The sequence below is a fragment of the Anas platyrhynchos genome, chromosome 6 (assembly GCF_047663525.1).
Source record: "Anas platyrhynchos isolate ZD024472 breed Pekin duck chromosome 6, IASCAAS_PekinDuck_T2T, whole genome shotgun sequence".
Classification (NCBI taxonomy): domain Eukaryota; kingdom Metazoa; phylum Chordata; class Aves; order Anseriformes; family Anatidae; genus Anas; species Anas platyrhynchos.
The window spans coordinates 7822002-7845125 of record NC_092592.1 but is presented as its reverse complement, the minus strand read 5'-3'; the positions used below and the strand labels follow the sequence as shown (position 1 = coordinate 7845125).

Sequence of the window (23124 nt, the reverse complement as noted above, 5' to 3'; positions counted from 1 at the left end):
AAATACAAGCTACATACACACATACAGTTGTGGAATCCTTGGATCACTTACAACAACAGTTTACAAAACAAAAAGTTAGCAGATGTAGAAATATATGTTGTAAAGTATTAATAACGGTATTGATTATAACAGTTGACAACTCATACTTGATTCTCTTCTTAAAGGAAAAACAAAACAAAACAAAAAAAAAAAAAAAAAAAAACGCTGTTTTCATCTCATTCAAGAAAGAAAGGAAGAAAAACTGCATGTTTGGGAAGAGAAAGATGCACCTAGTATAATTACCACACCTTTAAGGCCATGCTTCAGGCAGTGCTCCATGACAACAAAGAACTGCTGCAAAGGAGGGTAGTCAGAATCCAGAGTGCGGCCAAAGCTCAAAGCTGATTCAATGAGTCCTTTGATACTTAATTTCGCCATGTTCAGTAAATTTGCTCTTTCTACAGCTGTCGGGTCTTTTACAGCTAAGGCAAGAAAGAAAACAAAAAGTTACAGTTCAAGTTTTAGAAAAGATGCAGAATATTAAAATGGTTCTTGGCTGCCTTGTTCAAAGGAATGCTTATCTTAAACTAGATAAATTCCAAGAAATAATTTAGTAAGAGCTATACGACACTACATTATGGAAAAGCACACAGCTCAGAACAAATGCCCTTACAGATTGTTTTAGTAGGTGAATGAAAAAATGAGTCCAGAAATGTCAGTTCTCCATTACTTTCTTGTCTCAGTACCTCCCAGTAACAATCAGTAACTGCAAATTAACACCGGTATCACTGCTGTCCTGAAATACTCATCGGCACAACAGCAATCAGTGCCCTCACCATGATATCAAAGCAGCATTTCTACTGATGCCAACATCTACTTGGTGTATTATAGTATAATATGCTAACGACAAAGAGACGTGATATTTCTCTTCTATATATAGCCATTTTCCACTGCAGCCCTAATTTCCAATGACAGAAGCATTTGTTTTCCTTTTTAGTCTGCACATAGTCTCAGTGAGTAAATCTGGAGTGATTTCACGAAGACATTTCATATGCACATATGTGTTGTTTTTGTTCCTGGAAAATTAATATTTAAGTTTCTCATATAACTACAAATTAATTTCTACACATTAACATTTAAGAAATAAAGGTTCCACCTTAAGTTCCACTTAAATATGTTCTTGGTACACTTTACAAAACGCACACCACAAAATTTACATTTGGAGATTAAACCTTGACAGTAAAATTCCCACAGCTTTTAAAAATCGTTCTAATCTGACAGAATGGGCAAGGTTCCTCTTTGTTGAGCTCCAGCTACTGAAACCAGAGTGTTCAGAAGATTCTCAGTTAATTTCATTCGTAATTAAGCATTTCATGCATTCAGGCCACCTTTTATTTTGCCAAAGTGAAACAAGAGACAAAGCAACCCTCTGTTTATTCACCGTGATCAAAGGAACTTGTAAAGAGGCAAAGAAAAAACTTGATGATTTACTGGTTTCTGCTATTTGCAATTAAATCTAACCAAAAAAAGCAAACAAATGAAGAACACCTATTTAAACATTGCGACACACATGTCAAAATATGCTTATATATTTGTGTCTGAGGGATCATGAACCTCTTCCCCTCTTCCTCTGCAAATGTTGGTGTTAATATCCTTGTCTCTCTGGATTTCAGAAAGCACGAAACAGTGTTCAAAAGAAAATACCTAAGACACACTTCCTTGGTGGATTCCTCAAACAGCAACGAAATCATTTGGCTGATTTCTTACATAGCACAGCTCTAGGTATTTAGGTATTAGATATTATAAACTTAGAAAGCTGCATTCTAGTTTTCTGTATTCATAACTGCCCATCAAATGCCAAAGTACCATATTACCATACAGCCTGACCTATGTCAATGTTCCAGGAAAAAAATAATTGACTGAGATGATATACCCAAGATAACCTTAAAAATCACTTTTACATTCTCTTAATTTACCAGCACTTTAACAGAAAGCATTAAGATCTGGTGGCAGACACAGCAACCAACTAGTGACAGTGCTGTGACAAGGATTCCCCCAGTCAGCAGTCCCTGCTCGCTTGTTTGTCTCTTGCCTGCCAGCCTGAGGAAGAGCAGCATCCGTACCCCTTCTGCAACAGGAGCAGGCTTGCAACAACCTGAGCGTTTCTGCTAGTATGGGTCATGTCAGATTTCCTGCTTTCTTTATTAGGTTTGGTACTGACAGTGCTAAATTCCAACTTCATCGTAGCCAAAGCATTGCTCGCTTCAGGTGGACAGCTCCCCCTCGCCACGCATTCGGTCCATCCGCCCAAAGGCATCTCACAAATTCCTTTTGCAAGCGACCTGATTTTGACTTTGGAGCTGATCCTGCCCGCAGGCAGGCAGAGTTCCACACCCACCATCCTTTTAATCAACAGCCCTCCTGCCCGGTCCTTCTAATGCAGAAACACCGAATTTTAGGTCTGTTTTAAAATACGATCTGGCTGCATTGAGTTATTTCCCTTCATCTGCTTCTTAAAAATCACGACTTGGGATTCTACACGGTGTGCTTTCTGACAGCTGCCGCCCGATGAGGCAGGCTGCCCCTCCGTAGATCGTGGCGAAAAGGGCTTTTCTCACCCCAAAACAGCAGCAGCTGAAGGGCCTGTTTGCAGGCAGCGCCCGTTTCCCCAGCCTCACCGCCACGGCTCGTACTGCTTCAGAGCCACCACAATTTTATATTCGTGAAAATAATAAAAACGTGCAGTCACAGGCTGGAGCCAGCTGTCGCCAGCAAACGCTCCCTCCCCTCCCCAGAGCCCACCCTTAGCCCTTCCCGGCCGGTTTCTGCCTCCCCCCCGGGGACGGGAGGGCACCGGCCCCTGAGAGCGCGCCCGCCGCCAGCCGCCCCTCAGCGCCCCCCGCCCGCGGCGGCCATTTTGTGCTCGCTGAGGCGCGGCGCCCGCCGCCCCCCGCCACCCCCTGGCCGAGCACCTCAGCGCCCCCCGGGCGGCCCGGCCCGGCCCCACCGCTCACCCATGGCCGGAGAGGAGGAGCCGCCGCCGCCGCCGCCGCCCCGGCCGCTCCCTGCGGGCCCCGCCGCTCCGCCTGCCCCGCCGCTGCGTGAGCCCGGCCCGGCCCCGCCGCCACACGGCGTCCCCGGCGGCGGGAGGACCCGCCCCCGGCCTCCCATCGCGATAGGCGCGACAGAGCTGCCGCGGTGGCGCCGCTCGTGGTCGCTGTCTGAATAAAAAGGGCTCGGGCACCAGGCTTTTGGCGTCTGCGGGGAAGAGGTGGGAGAAGGGCTGCAGTGCCAGGGCTCCTTCGCGTTCAACGATACAAAGGAAAAAAAAAAAAGGAAGCGATAGCTGTAAACCTTGACCAGCCCTGATGCTCAGGCTCTGATCCCTCCTCCTTTGTTTTGCAACTGCTGCCTGTCTGTGTTTAGTTACAGAAGTAGCCTAGGGAAATATATAGCACTAAGGCAGTGTTGAAGGTGATACCCATGACTGAGAAAGACCAGTTCTTAAGGCAGTGTAGATCAATCAGTTTTTAAAAGATGCTTTTGGTACTCCTTAGAATATAAGAGTATTTCAAAGAATCACAGCATAAGTGTGAGACCACCAGACCAAAACATTGTTTCCCTTGTAATCTGATTTTACCCTACATCAAGGGAAGAAGCAGATAAGGGAAGAAGAGTTTTTTTCTCATGCTTCTTTCCGATACAGGGCGGTAGAGGGATGACTAATTTAGTATAAGAAAAAAGCTACATCTTAAGCCTTCTGTGTACATATCCTAATCAAAGAAAGAAAAACTATTCTAACAAGAATATAGTATCCTGAACTAACAACGCTTATAAGCAAAAAGTGGGGTGGCAGCTAAACTGTATCTTTCAAAAGACCCAAACATGCAAAGTTGCTGAAGAAGCATGCAACCTGAAAACAGGAGATCCTGTCATGTATTCCAACTATTTCTGCGCTGTGTATTACGTGAAGCATTGTGAACAAACAACTGGAAAGAAACCAATATCAAAATTTATTATTTCAAACGTTACAAAAGTTAGGGAGTAGCTTAAAGAAGTACAAAGATATCCACATTTAACATCTGGAAGTGTCTGCAACTATATACACACAACCACCTGACATTGATACAAGAGAAAATAAATACTCAAGATTAAGAATTAGAAAAATTGACATTTCTACCACTGATCTCTGAAAGAAGCCTTTCAGAACTATTCTAGCATATGAGATAGCATAAGGAAGCTAGACTTAATCAAGTAGAAGATGCTTTGTATTGAACATGATATCATTAAAAGCACATGTTAACACCTTAGCCAGCAAGCTGCAACTCTAGTTTTGTTTCTTGGTAATTCTATTCATATTGTATGAAGACCACAGATCAAAGACTGAAACCAGCAGTTTTACAACAATCTTCAGCTGGGCAGCATTTCACTTCAGCAGATTCACCTGCTAAATACATTAGTTCATAAAAAGGAGTTAAGTGAATCAGTATCACATTCCTCCCAGATGTACATAAAATCAAGGGATTAGACAAGCCACCAAGTGATCCTCATATGAAAGATTATTTACAGTATGTATATAAATATAAGAGAGATCAGTATTTAAAAAAAAGGAAAACACAAGGCTTTGAAAGAACACATCTCCCCAAACTGCACAACACAGTTTATTAGGAATGCTAACAACGGGATTAACGGTATGTCAACTACATGTTAAAAGTGCTTAAAACCAAACTGAGCCCAGAAAACTGACTCGATGCAGCACTGGTTTACTCCCCTCTTTTCAAGTTTTTCTCCATTCACTTATACAGAAAAATGTTCATCAAGATAGAAGTGAATATAGAAATAGCCAACCAGTAGCCAAAGGAACAGAAGACTTCATATTCCTCACTTGTTGCAAATACACTGGTACCGAAATGGCCAGCTTAAGAATCAGCTTACTGAAGAAAGAAATGTGTATTGTTACTTTTACTGAAATGAACCATTTAAAATAATTTAATGTCATTTCAGTTTTGGCTTCATTCACATTGAACAGTGCACATCAGCACTCACCCTACCAAGCAGTGATTTACATTCAGCAGCACCAGAAGAAAATAGATGGGAAATGTCTTTTAAAGTCTTCATAATCACAAAATGTTACATTTGTGGATACTCTCATAAGCCCCAGCTGGAAGATTGAAGATGTAGCAAAAGTTAAGGAAGTAGTTCTCAAACATTTCAATAAGGTATTGCTATCACACACACAAAACCAAGATGAGTATGTAGTGATGCTTAAAAAAAAAAAAACTAAGAGCTTTTCAACCTTCCCATTTAAATAGGAAATGTAAGGAGCCACACCTAGAACAAATTTGGCACAATGCTGGAGAGAACCAAAAAAACATACACATATCAAAGTTACACTACTTTTCCATCTAGCAACCTTATTCCTGAACCATTCTCTCAACCTGTATTTAAATGTGTGGTTCTTCTAGAGGAAAACAAATCACAGTAACATTAAGATCCCAAGGAACTAAGATGATTAACAAAAAAACGCAAAGAAAGATTTAATAACTTAGGTTGAAATTGAATTGCAAATCACCATGGACTTATTTGTACTTTTGAAGACAGAGCAAAGGTTCTAGGTCCACCTGTTATTAGTTTGACCTCAAAGTATATTTCTGGCACATTTGACACGTTCTATACTGTGCTGTCAACCAACGTTACAACTACGACCTAAATGATCAGAGGTCTTTCCATCCTTACCTCCTATCCCAACAAGTCCCATCTTACCTTCCCCTTTTCACAAAACAGTTTGGAGAAAAAGGATATCATTGCCTCGGCCTGCAAGTGGCACAATAGCTTCTCCAGAGGAGGGTAGCGGCGCAGAGATGGAATGCAGCCCACCATGACTAGTTTGTGCTTAGCTCTTGTGATAGCAACGTTAAGACGTCTCCAGTCCTTCAGGAGGGTTCCAAGCTGTTAAACATAATTTGCTATTAGTTTTCCTACCTAAGTCGTAGAATTTAATGTAGATAATTTGTCAAAATGCATCAAAAACTTCAAGGTTGTGGGTGAATTTTACCCAGATTGAAAGTCAAGTTAGTACAAACAACTCACATTTTCTTCATTACTGTTCCTAACGAAAGATACAATTATGATACTTTTGTCTCTTCCTTGGTACTTGTCTATAGTGTTGACTTCCACTCTGTTCTCCTTCAGTCTCGCCATCAAATCAGTGATTATTTTTAATTGATGTCTGTATGGTGATATCACACCAATGTCTGAAGGCTTACAACCAGCCTAAATAAAAAAAATAGAAAGAAGAAAACAGTCACTGCAGTTAGCCTGGGATACTCTTTACTGTCAGAAGAGCCTCAATGAGGCTAATCTATATATTTAAATAGTGCTGCAAGCTATCATCTCTACACTAAAAAGTCAGTGGAACTCTAGGTATAATTGGCATTAAAGAAAATACTAAATACTGCAAGACCCCAAGCTTTGTCTTAAACCTGGCATAAAGATAAATATCAAAATCCTCACCTTCCTTTCTTCCTCAGACTGTGAGGTGAGCGTTCGTAACTCTTAATTACTCTGTATTACTCCTGAAGTTGACTAGCTGAAATAAGGAACAAGTGCAAATCCTTCCCCCTCCCTTACAAGAAAAAGTCCTAATCTCAAAGAAATTGTCATCCAGCTTTTATGCGGCCCAGCTGCAACCAGGCAAGGAACAGGGAACTGAATGCAGACCTCAGATCCCTCACTATAGTGACATGTACCTAACACTGAATTTATCCTTAAGGTCATCTCTCCTGTACGTGTGGTTGGTGCTTCTACAGCAATGTAAGATTCATTATAAAGCTGTCACTCTTGAGCAACATAATTAAAAAATACCTGAATAAATAAGGACGTGAGGAAGAACACAAGTTTGGCTTCTGTCACATTATATACACCACCTTTTTCTGCATGTTCTGGTGCTGGGACCTTTAGAAATATAAGCAGAAAATAATGAGTGTCTACAATCACACACTGTATTCTGATCCTTAACTCACCATATCATAACATTTTTATACTAAGTTTTAATAAAAAAGGGTAAAAACTAAATTTGACAGAGTATAACAACCTATACCATAAAGTAACCTCAGAACACAGCATCTGCAAAGTGGTTGAAACACTCCACAAAGATGAGTTTCTAGTAAAAGCACTTTCAAATAACAGAGAATTTTTAGTAAGAGCAAGGCACCTCAGGAAACTGTCAAGGCTCAATCATCTTACTTTACAGTTAACCTGATATACCATATAAAAATGGACTTTTTTGTAGGTGGCTCTTTTGGTTTTGTTTGAATACTACAATAAGTGGAATTTTTACAGCAGTTGAAAGAGACGTGACATCAGAGCCTAATGCTTCAACAAAACCAAGAATATTTTGGAAAGAGAAACTTTCCTGATGGTTCTACAAACAGAACAGCTCTACATACTTGAGACGGGCTTTCTAGCAAAGCAAAAAATTAAAATGGACCAGCAGATCCAGTTTCACATGACTAATTTTGGTCTGATTAATGGACAGACAGCATACCAACTCGTTTCCTGCTGTGACAAGCATTTTCCCTATGACCAACTGTTAACTTTTCTATGAAAGGGTCAGAAAACGTGCTTGAGAGCACACAAAGACTGACTGGCGAGTTCTTTCCAGGGTCAGCGATTATTGGCAAAAGGTGGTGTCAAGAGGAATCAGCATCCAAGCTGTTAGACTCAAATCATTATAATCTAGTCACCAACTACAGTGACTCCAAATATGACACTGAGTATATGTTAGTATAAAATATATTTGGAAAAAGATTAATCAACTCTTCTTCATTTTACCTCAGTTTATTTACCTAATTCTCATCTATTATGGAGTTTAATTTTTCCTGCAATAAATTGAGTCTCTATTAAAGCACACACCTGAAGCAACTTATTCCTCCCAATTTAAAATGTCTCCAAAATGTAATAGAGTTGCAATAATTCCTCCCAGTGGTGCACAGCTTAGACTATACTGATCCTCAGCCACTGGAAATGACAGCGTTCTGTGGTTGCAAGGACATCAGTAGGGCTGCACACTTACAGCTGCATTCTCTACATAAGAACAAAGTCTATAGCACATATAGCATTACCTGCAGCACTGCCTGAATTAAACTTTTCAACTGCTGTTAGATGCAATATTTCCAGCAGCAACTCTACCACTATTAACATCTTTACACATTGCAGTTTACATATAAACAAGAAACCATTTTTAAAGCTAAGTACTTTACCCTGCCTTAGCTGTATGAATTCTTATGTGCTGACTGTATTGAAAACTTGTATCAAAATGCAATTTTGAAAGGAGAATATAATGAACTTTACCTTCTCGGTGTTCAGAAAACACACAGGTTTGTCTGGCTCAAGTACTTCTTTCAACCATGTTTTTGAAGCATCTGCAAGTTCCAGTTTCAACTTCTTTAGGTTTGGCAAGTTAACAGTGGCATTTGACACCTTCTCTGATCCACATTCCAGTTTGCCTTCATATACTAACATATTACTCAGCGACATAATTTTACTAAAGATTTAGAAGAGAAGAAATTAATTTAAATCCTGCAATTTCAATCCCACATTGAAAACCCTACCATAACAAGTAGAAGTTACAAATACCTATTCATTCTGTATTGCACAGTTAACTGGACAACAGCATTCTGATTTTTCTCCAGCCTTTTAAATAAGCTTTCGCTCATACCAAGATCTCTGTTACAAAAGAAAAATCACAAAAATGTGTCAGGCCACACATTGCAAGAGACTTCCCAGAATTCATATCACTAATATCTGTCCAGCAGCATTTTTATCTTACCTTGCTTCTGAATTCTGTACAAGTGGAGGCAGCTGCTGATGATCCCCTACCAGCACAAACCTTTTGGAGCAGAACAGTGGGCCCAAACAGATGGGCTGGCTTATTTGGGAAGCTTCATCAACTATACAGAAATCAAACTGCCTCTGAGCAAAGATGGGGTGATTTACTCCCATGCAAGCTGTTGCTACCACTGGCTGAAAATTGAGACAGTAAAAATAAGAGACATCTTACACACTTTAACAGTACATTTTTAGATTAGAAGAAAACTTTAAATTAACTAAAAAGAAAAAATGAGAAACCTTTAATCCTTGAAATCAGAGCAGTTCACATTCTGCATACACATTGGCCTAATATTCCTAAAATTTTGCATCAACAAATGACAAACAAAAATCAGCTTTAGAATAGGACTTGGTAAATAACTCATTCCTGACACGTGCTCAGGATAATACCAAGTTCTGTGCATACACAATTCCTGGAGTAAGTTAAAATGACTACCTTAGAAAAGTAGGAGCACTTTTTTCTCCCCTTCTCCCCCCTTTAAGCTTTCAAATAGACAATAAAAATAGAAAGCTGAACTTGCAGCTGTCGTTATTTCCTCATTTATAAAACTCTTATATTCTTCTGAAGAATACGTAATGCATTGTGACTCATTAAAGGTTGGACTAGGTCATCTTAAAGGTCTTTTCCAACCTAAATGATTCTATGATAAGTTCTTTCCATCTCTGTGCTTCCAGTGCAATCTGAAGTGACTAAATATGAAATGTTACAATACTTCTGTTATTACTTCAATGATTTTCCTGCAACGCCTATCAGCAGCATAGTAAGCGATGGGTTTGGCAGTACGGCATTTATTCCAACTACCACGGCATTTCATTCTTTCAATGAATTTAATTTAAAGCTGTCACCCACTCTGTTTCCCCAGTTCATGGTGTGGTCCTTTGCATTAACACACAGAGCAGCACTGATCTTTCCATCAAAAATTAGTGTTTGGTCAGATCAGCTCCACAACACAATTATTCTTCTTCCCCACCCCCTGATTCTACAAACATCACAACTAGCACACGTAACAGGGACTGGAGCCTGTGGGAGTTATTATACATATGTATTACACATGTAATTACATATTGTATGTAGCTGTTTTTTAAGCAGAAAAAATGCTTTTTTGCTTTTAGATTACTGATGTTGGTCATTATTAGCTATAATGAAATTGCAATGAGGCAACAATTGAGTATCTTGTTCAGCTCAGGCTTCTCATAGCAGTAACACACACTTGGGATAGTTTCCTTCTCCGTAGTATTCTGTTTGTTCAAATGCTAACAATTATCCTCAACATTTCACAGGGCTAACAAAAACAATTTTCTCACCTGACTGTTATAGAGCTCTTCCAAATCTGTTACAGAGTTAATTGACTTGGACCTGCAAGTTTCTTCTTCTGTAAATTTCCGTATATCTGGATGAACCTTCTGAGCTCGTCCCAAACGCAAGAAGCCTACTTTGAATTTGGCCAGCTTCAGCAGAATATTGTCCACAGCAGTGTGTGTAAAACTAGTCAGAAGAACACTGAAGCCACAAGCAGAGAGAATTCTCACCTAACAAGTGGCAAAGGGAAAGAAAAGGAAGTTGTTAGCTTATATAGAAGAACCAGCAATCCCAAGTTTGTCTAGGGGGAACAGTAATCTTCAGAGGAAACCAAGAGCAAGTATGAAGACTTGCTCTTCACGACCAAATCTGCTACCTAGCTGTTATCAAAGGGACACAGGCAATAGATGTGATGTTTCTCCTAAATAGCACACGTACAACATATGCTGCAAAACAGAGAGATAACCTCCATTCAGACTTGCCAACTGCATTAAAAAGGCAGCACACCAAAGAACAAGCCATGCAGCCCATTCCCAGAAATACTTCTCTCCACAATTTAACTACGTTAGATTCAGTAGAATGAGCTGATCTGATAGCAGCACTGCTTGCTCTCCTTTCTCCTCTCTCCCCATCAGAGATCACAGAGCAGGTAAGGAACAAGAGCAGAATACCCAATTAGGAGAGATGAAATAATAGTGACATCTCACTTTCAGCTGTCAGGAACTCACTCAACCTACAGCCTGAGTCCAGTACATCCCCACAGTCCATCCCCGGAGAGAGAACACTAGCCAGAGGAGCTGGCTAGCAGGCTACACATGCTTCAGCACCACACATTTGTATAATTTAAACACAAGCAAGTTACAGACTTCTCCAAGGAGTCCTTTTTTGAGCTGTGAGTCAGGATTGGGGGACTTGCTGACATTTGCGACCAAAGAATTTAACATTAAAATGTCAGACTAAATATTACTATTGGATTTTCTCCCTTCAACATACTTCCACAAAACCAGAAGTAAGCAGAAGTGCACAAAAACAAATTTTTAGTTGTACCAAATAAAGGTTCTTCAACAAAATTAATGTATAAATCCAAATAAGAAAACACAAATAGCAGTACACTAAATCATGACAATCAATTTAGAAAAGTACACTTTATTAAGTGTTTAATACTCCCCTCCAAGTGTCATAAAAAAATTAGAAGTCCAGGCACAAGATCTTACCAGAGCACATATTGTAGTGGTTTTCCCAGTTCCAGGCATACCCACAATAAGCGTGTAGTCCTTCGAAAGCAACACTTGTTTCATTGCCTGTTTCTGAGGCTTATTCAGACCTTTAAAGAATTAAAACAACCATCAATTATCTGTCCTTCAAAATCATTATATTTGCTAACATCACTAAAGCAAAACTACAGTTTCTGCCTCCCCTTTAACTGTTAAAGAAAATATTGGGGCAAGTCTGTATGTTCTGATGAAGTTCAACATTATAATGTACAACATTATAAAGTACATTATAATGTTCAACATTATAATATAATGTTTGCCTTTGTAGGCCTTTTATGCCTTTTTTTCCTAATATACTAAATGACCACTTCCATATGGTATCTTGCATGGACATTTCTATTTTATCATACCCACTTTCAGGTTCAAATACAGGTCTAAAGGCAAAGGGAAGTGAATTGCAGAGATTGCATAATCTTTTCTAGAAGAAGCAGCAAGAAACCAGAGCTATTTTTCCCCTGTCTGATGCAGATGAGCAGTATATTTCAGAGCCTTGGATTTGACAAAGCTCAAGGAAAAAAAAAAGTATCTAGAATGATCAGTGCCTTACTGTAAAGAACACATATGGCTTGCAAGTACAGGAAGGATCTGTTACTCTTTGTCTTGCAGTACTTGTTAATCTGTCATTCTTAAATTTCAGAATATATGCCTTCCCCTCATTTCCTATTCTTTCAGCAGTTGGCAAGGAGGCTGGGCAAATCCTTATTTGAAGCAGACCTCAAAGCAACAAGAGGTTTCAGTCTTCAGAAAGTTTGTATTCAGAGTTAAGACAAATCAATTAAATTTCTGCTTTCATAGACAACTCTGCCAAAGGCAAAGAAACATTTTCACCAAATACATGACACTACCACATACAAAGTTTGTTTGAAAAAAAAACAAAAACAAAGAGTGCCCCAAAGCTTCACATATTACTGAGCAGTCAACAAGTCAGCAAGAGCGCTTATGCAAGTGCTTACATTAAAGCCCATCTCCTTCCACTCTGAGAGTCCACTTCCCCTATCCCAAGAGTCTTTTCTGCTCTCTTATTTTTACAAAATCAGGAACAAACAGCAAGCTGCAGGAAGTAACAAAAGTGAAATTCGAAGCAAACATCTGGTCATGTCTTCCAAGTAGTTTCTAACTAATTTAATCACAGAAAGACATATAATGTTAGAACTTGTCTTGTTTTTAAGCAGAAAACTACCACCAGGCCCTGATCTCAGAAAGAAAGAAACTTGTATTTAGTGTGATAAATGCTCTGTCAATGGACTTACACTACTAGACGAAAGATTAGGAGGGGTGAGAGGAAGGGTTTAGAAAGATTTTATACCCTTTAAAATATTTGCAACAGTTTCCTTTGCTTCTGCAGGAAGAACTGAGCTCAAATGCTGTATAAAACGTGGTTTGTCAAAGTCAATAATCAAGTTGCGGAGCTTTTCACTGTGGATGAAAAAAAAAAAAAAACAAGAATTAAGAGTTGTCTACTGAGAAACTACCCCAAAACCTTCAAATTTGATTCTTCATACCTGACTGGGGAATCTTTCATCAATTTGGAAAGGTTTTCAAAAGGGACCCCTGTACCAAAATCTCCTTCTTCATGATCCAGCCTAAAGGTGGTATCCTTGGGGAGCTTTGATAAATTCCTAGAGGATGACAGTAACAGGGACAAATTAATTCTATTTACAAGCAGCATGCTGATGATGAAAGACTTTTTACTAAGCATTAAGCTCCCAGAGATCACAGAGTGAAGCAACAACGTGAAGAAACACTACTGACTGATGCAAAAAAAAAAATAAAAATCAGAGCCAAATTTAAAGGCAGTTTAGTCTGAATAATGCAGGTTACCTTTAACAGTAACAGTCACAGTATCCATATCGTCTCATGTTGGAGAAATAAGTAAATTGAGTTTGCAAACATGTTTTTAATCAGTCAACCTAGTTAAATAGACAAGCATAGAGACTAATCAAGGTCAGACATTTTCAATCAAGACTAGTCTTTCAAGGGTGTACTTCCCCAGGCCCAAGTCACCACATCAGAGTTGCCTTGAGGCCTGGAAGTGCCCCTGATAGGCCTGAAGCCCCTATCATAATGCCTTCAGGTAGCTGTTTTTTCTTTTGTTCTATTACCTGCCCAACAAACAGGAGACTTTTGTTGCACTGATTTCTCTAACATAGCCAGTAGCCAAACCAAGCAACCCATTTTCCTCTCCACTCACAACCACTCTATCACCAGCCAAGAGGTTTGCTCCAGGTATTGTGCCATTTTTACGTTGGAAAGAATGCAGATACTGTCCCTCAGAAATTTCCTGCACTTGATCAATTCTGATCATGTTTCCAACACAATCTCCAGCCTTCTCTCTGTGAAGATATAACAAAAAGTGGTATTTTAACATAAAATCCCCTTGGTAAGAGATTATTTAAAAAGAAACAAAGAAATACACACTTTTCAACAGGCACTCTGACCAGAAAAGAGTTGTAAAAACCCCTGTACTTGTTTCAATGAGACTGTGCTATCTAAAGTTATAGATAACTTCCTGTTCAAAACTGAACACTGAAATGAGTGGATGTACTTCACTGAAGTGTTTAATATTTGCTTGAGTTTCTTGCTTCACCTTAAACACAATGACACTTCCCTTCTACAGACATCCTGAAACGGGCCCCAAAACTGCCAATTTTTCCACAGCTGCTAGATCAAGCACTGTAAAATAGCAAGACACTTCAGCCAGCAAAAGCCCTTAGCCACCTTTCACCCATGTTCTTAGACATGCCTAAGAATATGACCCCAAACACATCACTCTTCATCAAATCAACCCTCAGGAAACTGGTGTAATGAGCTGGACTCACAGTCAACACTCGGGGTCAACCCTCAGACACCGAAACAACACAAAACTAACTCCTGCTTCTGAATTTTGAGGCTACAATTAATTTACTTTTCCTGTATATGACTTAAAAATCTCCTATTGAAAATAGAAAACTTATGAATGTAGTAAGCTAATGCCTTCATTAGGTCACATTTCACAAAAAACAACCTTGAAAAAGGCATATTTGACTATTTCTACAAGCAATGGAGAACATCTAGTTTCCTTATAGGGAAAACTACAAGTTGACAGTGCCTCACTTCCAGTTACTGAAGGAGGGGATCATTTGTACTAGGTTACAAATTTATCTTACCTTTCCAAAGAAGGTATCATCCATATATTTTTATACCCCTTTCTACCCTCTCCAGTTTGCATCTCCAACGTTAACATTAAATACCACAGACTAAAATATTCCAAGTGGGAGGGCTTCAGGTGCTGGGTCTCTTTTTCAATAATCGATACCATGGCAGGAGGAAAAGAGATACTAGCAATCTTTTCTTCTACAGCCCTAGGAATAGAACCAAACACAGGAAAGAATCAACTTTTATCCACAAGTCTGTGTGTATGTAATGCCAATCTAAATTTAATCACTGAAAAACACACCACTTAAATTTATCTATCATGAGTGAAATAAGGTTGAATACATCCTTGTTCATATGAACAATCTCATAGTAGTAACTTTACATCACCTCTCTGATTTTTAATTAAGGACAATAAGTTAAAGAACAGTTAAAGATATTTCAAAGGTATTTCTACACATATTTAGATATTTTATCTTTTACACTTTTTTTTTAAGCAAGCTATGAATACTATATTGAGATTTATTTAAGCAAATGTTTTTGTAGTAACTGTTAAATCTCATACTTCAAGTGGATTCATCTCAGAACTATGTATCTATAGACATACTTAAATCACGTATACAGAAATGTAATCAAAGAGAAAAAGGTTAGTTCACAAGTTAAGAATATTACTCAATTAGGAATAATGTAATGCTTTAACAGCTGAATATTACAAATAGTATTTAATTAAAATTACTGTACAAAAACACAGCACATACCCACAAAGCTAGTCCCCTCAACACTTTTATCCCTACAGCTTTAAAAGATCTTCCCCATAGTTCTGTTTTTTTAAAACCCACTTGATCTCTTCAGTATGAAAATGTGTTGTTTTTTTTTTAGTGTCAAAAAACCACACAAAACAACCATTCAGCTTTATAATACCTTTATAACCAACTCAAAAACTTTATGTAAAAACTTACCAAGCATTTATTCATGTCTTTTAATGGGAGATGTGGTAAGACCACTGATTACAGTAGTGTTACAGTGGTATTGATGTATCATTCCTTGTGTGATACCCTTACAGGGAAACTATTGCCTGGAGTCCATGAGAAAGTTGTCCAGTCACAACTCAGCCCTACTGCTTCATAAGACTGCCCACTTCAAGAAGTTGTAAGGATATTAGTTTTTTAACCATAACTATTATTAATTTAAATATAGTAGACAGCTGTTGTCTTCATCAAGTGATTTGTTGAGACTTCTCTCAGATTTTGTCCTGCTCAAAGTGCACCTGAGCAAAGATGTTTAAGTCTCTGCCAGATCAGACAGACTATATGCATTGTGCAGGATTCAACAGTGTTATTTCAGGGTGCAAGAATTATCATAAAAAATACACTGAATCACAAAAATCAGATTACAGCATCATTTAAAAGCATTTAAAGCTTATTTAAAAACAAGAGTCAAACTTCATTATTTTTTTACCTGCTATATAGGAAACAATTGTGCATTTGGGAGCAATATTTACAGGCTTGACTGTCATCAATTACAGGAGGCAAAGCAGCGAGCTGTGAGTGCTGTCTTCCCACAGTAGATTTATATGTGCTGTGCATTAAGTAGAAGGCCACCTGGTTTCTTAGCTTCATTAATTCTGCCAAAAAAAGAACAAACTAGGTAGACAGTTTAAGTTTTGTTTTTAATCACTCTTAACTGAAAAATAACTAGGCATCACAATTAGCTAAGGCATAGGTACTCATATAGCAAAGTCCTAACATATTAACAAAACATTTAAGTTTTTAACATAAGCTTATTTGAATAGGTAAAATATGATAAGCAGTACATCTATAAGTACAGATACATCTGTAAGAGTAAGTCTTGATGTGTTTAACTATTACTAGAATGCTTAGTTTTAATTATGATAGTTAAGTATGGTTTGCAAGACAAGAGAACCGATTTACCTCTTTTATCCATGCGAGTCCCAGAAACAGGGTACATCGTACCAGTTTTAAGATAAAGAAGAAATCCAGCTTCAGGATCTAGTCTCCTTTCTAAATTCAACAAGGTATACAGAATAACCTGCAAACATTTTAAATATCAAACTTTTATAATGTGTTACCAAAAAAGGCTGAATTTATTATTTCCAAAATTTAAGCAGCCATTGCTATCACAATGTATCTAGAAAGCATAAGTAGCAAGCACCTAATGAAATATTTCAATTAAAAGGCATCTTTCCTAACAAAAGCTTGTACATGGCTACTACCTCTAGATCACTGACCAGCTATCTGCCAGGATGTACAATGCTAATTCTTAAAGCAGTCTGCCTCAAGCTAGTACATGAATGTATTGAGGTTTTTTTTTTCCTCTTCAAGAGGAAAGACAAAGGTGTTTGAAAGTGGTAAGTGTTCTCACTCAAAATTTCACTTTATATCTACAACTTTTTGCATTCCAGGATCAGCCATCCACAAATCTTGGTTATACCACACAAAGTACATTGCATTCATTAAGACAAAATAAGTCATTCTAATAAAACAAGATATTACTTACGGCCACTGAGAATCAAATTATTTGGTTGTTTGGTTTTCCGTACCTGACTCCTGTGCTCTATAGAATTAGATTCCTTTCCAGACTTGAGCTCTAATGGCATTATCTTAGATTGTACTCCAGACTGACGATGGATTTTCACCTTGGCTGTAACATCAATCTTTCCCTTCAATCCAAACCTGGGAGACCAGATATTCTCTTCAATGTCTAAGATCTCTACAATTTCTATCTTAGAAGAGAAATCTCCAGTTTTATCATCACTTGACCTAAGAAGAAAATAAAGTCAGTCAGAAGTTAATAAATTCCCTTAGTTCTTAATACTTAAGCATTAAAATGTGTTATAATATACATTATTTCTAAAGTGGGTGCCTATTAAGTCTCACAGAAGCCATTTTCCCATTAACAGAGAAAGCGTATCAGAAAGTTAATTTAAATTGCAGGTTTGCATGTAGATTTGCTACTCACCTAAAGTTCAAAGATAAAATACAATTTTGAAATGTTTTTTAACAGCATTTGGTCTTTTCTGAATCAACATCCTCTAAAAACATTTCTACAAAAGGATTAGTGATATATGCACCAGAAGGTAGCATACATTTTTACTTTATGCTACCTTCCTGACCAGCCATTTCTCTGAAACCTAAACAGCCTATGTCTGTTACCATTGACAACAAGAAGTCAGACAAGAAGAGCTCAGCAACAGCAGAGCCAAAACATTGTTTCATTGATAACCTTATCTTACTGAAGAGTTTCATTTCAGTAAGTTCTAATATTCTAGTTTTCAGTCTTACATTTATAACTTCAGGCTTAGTCAGTTGACGAAGTATGCTTGCTCTACTAATTACTAAAATATCTATTTTGTACCACATTTTTATAAACAATATTAAGACTACTGTGATTATATGTAACCTCTCCCTCAGTCCCATAAATAAAAGGTCCTTCTTTATATTTTTCCCAGTATTCATTATTGGAGCTAAATGTGCAGCTCAAGATTAGCTATTTAGGCACTGAGGTGATGAATTAACTCTTTATCACTGAACTGACTTGCATAATAAGCGTTCTTCTAAAAATGAAAGCAAACCAAACAAGATACACAATTGTAAATGGCATTAAATTTCTTCTTACAGTTTTAGTTGCATTTTATTTTGGTTAACTGGATTGTGCATAAAGTCTTCTGTCCATTTAAAAAATGATGGCAAGTATTCTTCTATTTCCTGCAATACTTCTGCTTGTTTCAGATTTAAGTGATACCTAAAAAAATAAAGCCACTTACATTAAGGAGACAAATATTACCTTTGCTTCTGACACTGAATTTCAAACATTACTGGAAATAACTGTCAAGTTTAAAGAACCATCTATAAAACAGACAGCAGATTCATTAAGATTCACCTCAACTGATTAATCCATAAAACTACAGCTGATCACCAGTTACAAAAGATGGAACACACTGTTTCTGATCTAACTCCCTTGAAACAACAGATGTAATACAAAGAAAGCATCAGCAAGGTGAAAGTGATGAAATAAAACCAACAGTAGAAGTGAAAGAGGACTGCATTTAGAACTGCCTATTCCTATGCTTTATGCAAAACTGAGAACATGAACGAAAACGACCATTTCCTTGTATTTGTTTTTTTGTCTCAATACACTGATCTGCTAATTGCTCTTGGTATACATTTTGATAGGCTTCAGGCCATTTCAAATGGGGGAAGGAATCACCATCTTCAGTTGCTACAGTTACAAACATGCAAGAAAGCAGAAGCCTCATTAAACAGAGCCTGATCATGTGGCATTAGACAATTCAGTGCTGGCATCCACTGGAAATAATGTCATTATTTTACAGCACCAGAGAAATACAAGCAAGTTTTACAAAACAAGTGCAAATGGCTTTAAACATCAGGCTTTTATGTAACTTACTCTCTAGTACCAAGAAATAGTAGCTTACATATGCAAAGACCAATTGAAACGAACAGTTTCAAATATGGAAGCCCAGTGTGAGACACATGCCTTGAGGAACGACAATCTAAAACAGTCACCTTCATATCAGAACCAGAGTAATAAATCTTGTTCTCATTTTATTTCTCATCTCTTCCAAGGCTGACAGACACTTTTCCCCAGTACGTGCTTTGTAATGTTCTAGAGATAACTGGATTTATGTGACTTGAATTCAATTTTAGTCAAGTCTGCAGTGGATCCCTTTAAACTGACAGCCACTTGTCTCATCATTTCTGACAGAAATATGAAGACTACTATTCATCCAGCTAGCATTTCCATCAGACTTGCTGAGAAAATAAAGGTCCTCTAACATCAGAGACATTAAATAACCCAATGAAGAATATATCAAACATCTCAGAAGCTTGTTGGTGACCAAGCACTATGTTATTTCCCAGCTATCAACACTAATTATGCTCATCAAATTTTCATCAGCTTTCAGAAATGCCGAGAAATAAGGTGTTACAGACAAAAACACCCACACAAGCACACTGTTGGAGTTTCTTCAGAAGCATAATTTACATCTATGGAAGCAATTCAGCAGGGCAGGCATATTAAACTACATTATGGAACAGTGAAATATTAAAAGACTCCTGAGTTTTATTAAGCAAGGTCATTTGGTAGAACATTCTCCTGATAATAGTAAATTTCTACTTCAAAAAAATGTGTTATCTGCTAGTTCAAGCATTCCTATCCAGTCTTCAAAACAAAAACATACATGTATCTGCAATGCTACTTACATTTCTCTGAGATACTTTTGTCCATATACGATTTTATTTGCTAGTTCTTTTACTTTTTCAGGTGACAGGTTATTTGTTACTGATTGCTGGAAAATTTCATGAAGAATTGTACCAACAAGCATTTGGCGTGATCCAGAGTCAGAGCCCTAAAACAGAAATGATACAACAAACATCAGGATTTATGCTAAAAAATGTAGCTTCTTTACAAAATGTCTGGGTTTATTTACTGCACATGATAGATGTCACTCATTTAATAATTGACAAACCATTTGATCTTTCATCTCACTAATTAATATCAGTTCAAAACTGACTGTGAATGCAGCCAAAATGAAATGAGTCTCTCCTATTGCTTTCTCTCTCATTTTTCTCTGGTGTTAAGATGCAATCCTTATGTGATTGACAGGTGAGGAACAAAGACACAGATTAAAATGAATTGTGAGCAAGTTTTGCTCATGAACAGTATTAACAGCAGCATTTCCTAGTGCAACTCTCTTTACAATCTTACAAATACTATTTTTTATTATGCACACATTAAGCAATTTCACATTGTTTTACCAACTCACATGAAATTGGTCCAACAATACCAGAATGGCTCAGAAACCCGTCTAAGCCATTCAGGAATGGGTTCTGTAGACTTCTAGCAGTAAATTATGACCTTTAAAAAGCCACCAAGAAACTGCAAAGCTAATCAGTATGTTTTGTACTTACTGACCTCTTTCACAGACCTGGCAGTTGTGGGTTCCACTCCCAATTGGAAGGTGGTGTTATCCTGTGATCAGCACCCTTTGCATTGCTCCTTCCAAACAAAATTGTTCCAAGTTCCAGTACTTGGATTTAGATTCCAGAATTAGCCCACATCAGCCCTAATTCCAGTATAGGTATATTCCAGCTAGATCATGAGCTAAAGAACTCTTCTCAGAGGGTAAACTGCCTAGCCTTGCTGATTTTTCTGATGTTTTTAACTTGTCCAAATGAGGTTACATTATGTTCTCATATAGCCAACAGGAGGCACATCCCTCAGAAGGGATTCCTATGCACAAGGTACATGTCTAAAAACCAGAAGAGCATCAAAGAAGTTGCCAGAATCTTAAGATGGGGGGTAGAACATTTTTGTCTCCACTACCTGTATTAAGAACACAAGATGACTTCAACTGAAAACCTCTGCAAAAATAAAAAAAACACAAACCACAAGTAGCCTAAACATTGTGAAGGTCAATACAATTTTACAGAACAGCATCTCAACCAACAGTTTTAATTAATATTGAGTTAAACTAACAGTTTCCATGAAACATTAGCCCAATAAAACATCTGATGCTCCACAATTAACACTTACCCTAAATTTTTCACTCAGCACTGCTCTTCTTATGCATCGAATGCTGCTTGATATTGTAGTGCCAGACAGCAGCAGATCTGGGTAAAGAATGAGGTATCCTGACTGTTCATCTATTATCCACGTACCAGAAGTACAGTCCCCTTCTAAATGAACAATGTCTCCTGGAACAACTGGAACACACTCCCTATAAAACAATACATTAAAAAACCATTTGCAAGCAAAGGTCACCACACCTAAGAAATTATACATTAACATAACAGATTCACCATACTTCAAGTCACTCCAGATCCATGCTTTGAGTCATTTCAGTATTGTTGTATTTTATGCTAGCATGCTACACTTTTTAATTACGTAACTGCAACCTTTCTATTAAACTTGTTTCAAAAGCTCAGCAAAATCTCAAAGTATTTTATTATTAATAATAATTTTAAAATATTTTCATTAATTGACAAGTTTCAAGGTTCAAGATCTTTTATATTTTGTCTTCTAAAGTCTTCTTAGACTTTGCTTTTCCTTTTCCATCTTCCAGACTTTCACGCAAAATTAAAAGCAGTGCTTTTCATTTTCAAAAGCACACTGCATATGCATTTCCCTGTGTTTCAAAAGACTAAACAAGTCCTTTCCTCTACAACATACCATCAATGCACAAACACCTAAACTAGAATCCTCATTGATTCCCTTATTAAATACTTTTACTGTACAGCTCAACTTAAGATTTCAACGTATGTTTCAAAACCCCATGTTTTACAGACATAGTACTTTCATATGAACAGTGAGGGTTCATCACTCAGAGTAATACTTCTACCTGAAACTAAGTAGCCTAATTAAAATTTATAATCTTTCTACTTCTTCATATGAATGCAAGACTGAACAAACTAAAACTTTATGGTAGCAATATGCACTCAATACAAGTTAAATGGCATCAGTTTTCTCAAGACAAACACCCATTACACTAAAATGATGACAATACAATATTAGATAAAGGTTGTTTCAACATTTCTAATCATTTTTAAGACAATACTCTCATTTTCAGTAAAACTCTCCTCTAAGGCAACACAAAGAAAATTGAGTTATTAATACAATATTTCATGCTCCTTTCAGATGTCTATATTTCTGTGTGCCTTACCAGCCATTCCTAAGGATGCACAGCTCTGTATCTTGCAGTGACTGAGATGAGGTGACTGTCAGGTGCTTCTCAGAATCATTTCCATTACTCTGCTTTACGCTGACCTCCAACACACGGTATCTGTTGTTCAACCCATTCTTAAGTATTGCGCTAGAGGAGTCAGTCACTGTCTTCCGGAAACTGAAATAACAATTTGTGAATACAAAGACATTAGGTTATTTGAAAAGAAAAGAGCTAACCCACACACAAGACGAGAACAAACTTCAAGCATAAATTCAACATCGACTCCCTTCAAATTTCTAAATGTTTGTGTATATAGACAGGTAATTACAGTGTGCTTTTTAAGTTTTATACCGATAGAGTATAGGAAATCTCTAACAATGGTTCCATATTGTTTCTTTGAAAGAAGTGAAAAAACACCGTTTGGATATATGAACCATAAGGAAGAAGATAAATACTACGGAAGCTTTAACGAAGGAGACATACGTAGCACATAAGCTACTCCTTATTGCAGTTAGTGCTTCCATTTGGTGCCTCAACACTCGCCGATCCCAAACTTAACTCCAACTACGCTTCAAACCCTGCGCCCGTGAGCAAGCCCCCGGCGGCGGGTCGTTATTCCCGTCAGCCGCCCGCACGCCGCGCTTCTAATTTCAAACCTCCCGCCCCAGGGGAGCTGCGCCCCGGCCGGCAGCTACCTGTCGGCCATGAGGGGAGCCCCCGCGGCTCGGCCCGGCTCGGCCCAGCTCAGCCCGCCTGAGCCCCGCGGCGCTGTGAGGGGAGCTGCTGAGACGAGGCGAGGGGTCCGCTCCCTTCCCCGCGCCTCACGAAATGTCGCCGCCCCCGGCCCG

General features: G+C 38.1%; 2 protein-coding genes across 7 annotated transcripts in view; both read right to left on the bottom strand.

Annotated features, from left to right (window-relative positions):
• RUFY2 (RUN and FYVE domain containing 2) overlaps positions 1–3271 on the bottom strand; it is a 29026-nt gene extending 25755 nt beyond the window's left edge. For 2 of the 3 annotated variants that reach the window (XR_003497984.3, XM_027460256.3), the window contains exons 1-2: positions 2994–3271; positions 288–461 (exon numbers count right to left, since the gene is read on the bottom strand). Coding sequence is in view for 2 of the 3 variants with exons in the window: in XM_027460256.3 (XP_027316057.1) it covers positions 288–461; positions 2994–3150 (331 nt within the window). In the remaining variant the exon portion in view is untranslated. The remainder of the gene's footprint in view (positions 1–287; positions 462–2993) is intronic. The other variant, XM_038181366.2, reaches the window with a different exon arrangement.
• DNA2 (DNA replication helicase/nuclease 2) lies at positions 326–23124 on the bottom strand. Of its 4 annotated transcripts, XR_011810437.1 has the most exons (22): positions 22760–22895; positions 22274–22453; positions 21148–21331; positions 19815–19960; positions 18211–18336; positions 17135–17354; positions 16506–16623; positions 16033–16198; positions 14589–14783; positions 13545–13775; positions 12945–13061; positions 12749–12858; positions 11383–11492; positions 10174–10398; positions 8810–9003; positions 8617–8706; positions 8332–8524; positions 6844–6933; positions 6070–6252; positions 5782–5928; positions 5026–5156; positions 326–461 (listed from the first exon to the last, which is right to left on the bottom strand). XR_011810437.1 is itself a non-coding variant. In XM_005009107.5 (21 exons), exons 1-21 carry the CDS (start codon positions 22980–22982, stop codon positions 5100–5102), a joined length of 3093 nt encoding a protein of 1030 aa, XP_005009164.1. In that variant the 5' UTR covers positions 22983–23124; the 3' UTR covers positions 3970–5099. The 4 variants fall into 4 exon arrangements, 3 of the variants coding, with proteins under 3 accessions (XP_005009164.1, XP_012947558.1, XP_021122579.1); XM_005009107.5 differs by lacking the exons at positions 326–461; positions 22760–22895 and adding an exon at positions 22972–23124 and having other exon boundaries at positions 3970–5156; XM_013092104.5 differs by lacking the exon at positions 326–461 and having other exon boundaries at positions 3970–5156; positions 22760–22894.

Bases quoted from the DNA above. Each gene is read 5' to 3' on its own strand.
- DNA2 (XM_013092104.5), bottom strand. From the start codon at position 22,800: ATGGAAGCACTAACTGCAATAAGGAGTAGCTTATGTGCTAC. The intron at 10,399-11,382 runs GTAAGATCTTGT...GCCACTTGTTAG, and splicing joins CCACTACAATATGTGCTCTG to GTGAGAATTCTCTCTGCTTG. The intron at 5,157-5,781 runs ATATCCTTTTTC...AACTTTTGCTAC, and splicing joins ACTTGCAGGCCGAGGCAATG to ATCTTCAATCTTCCAGCTGG.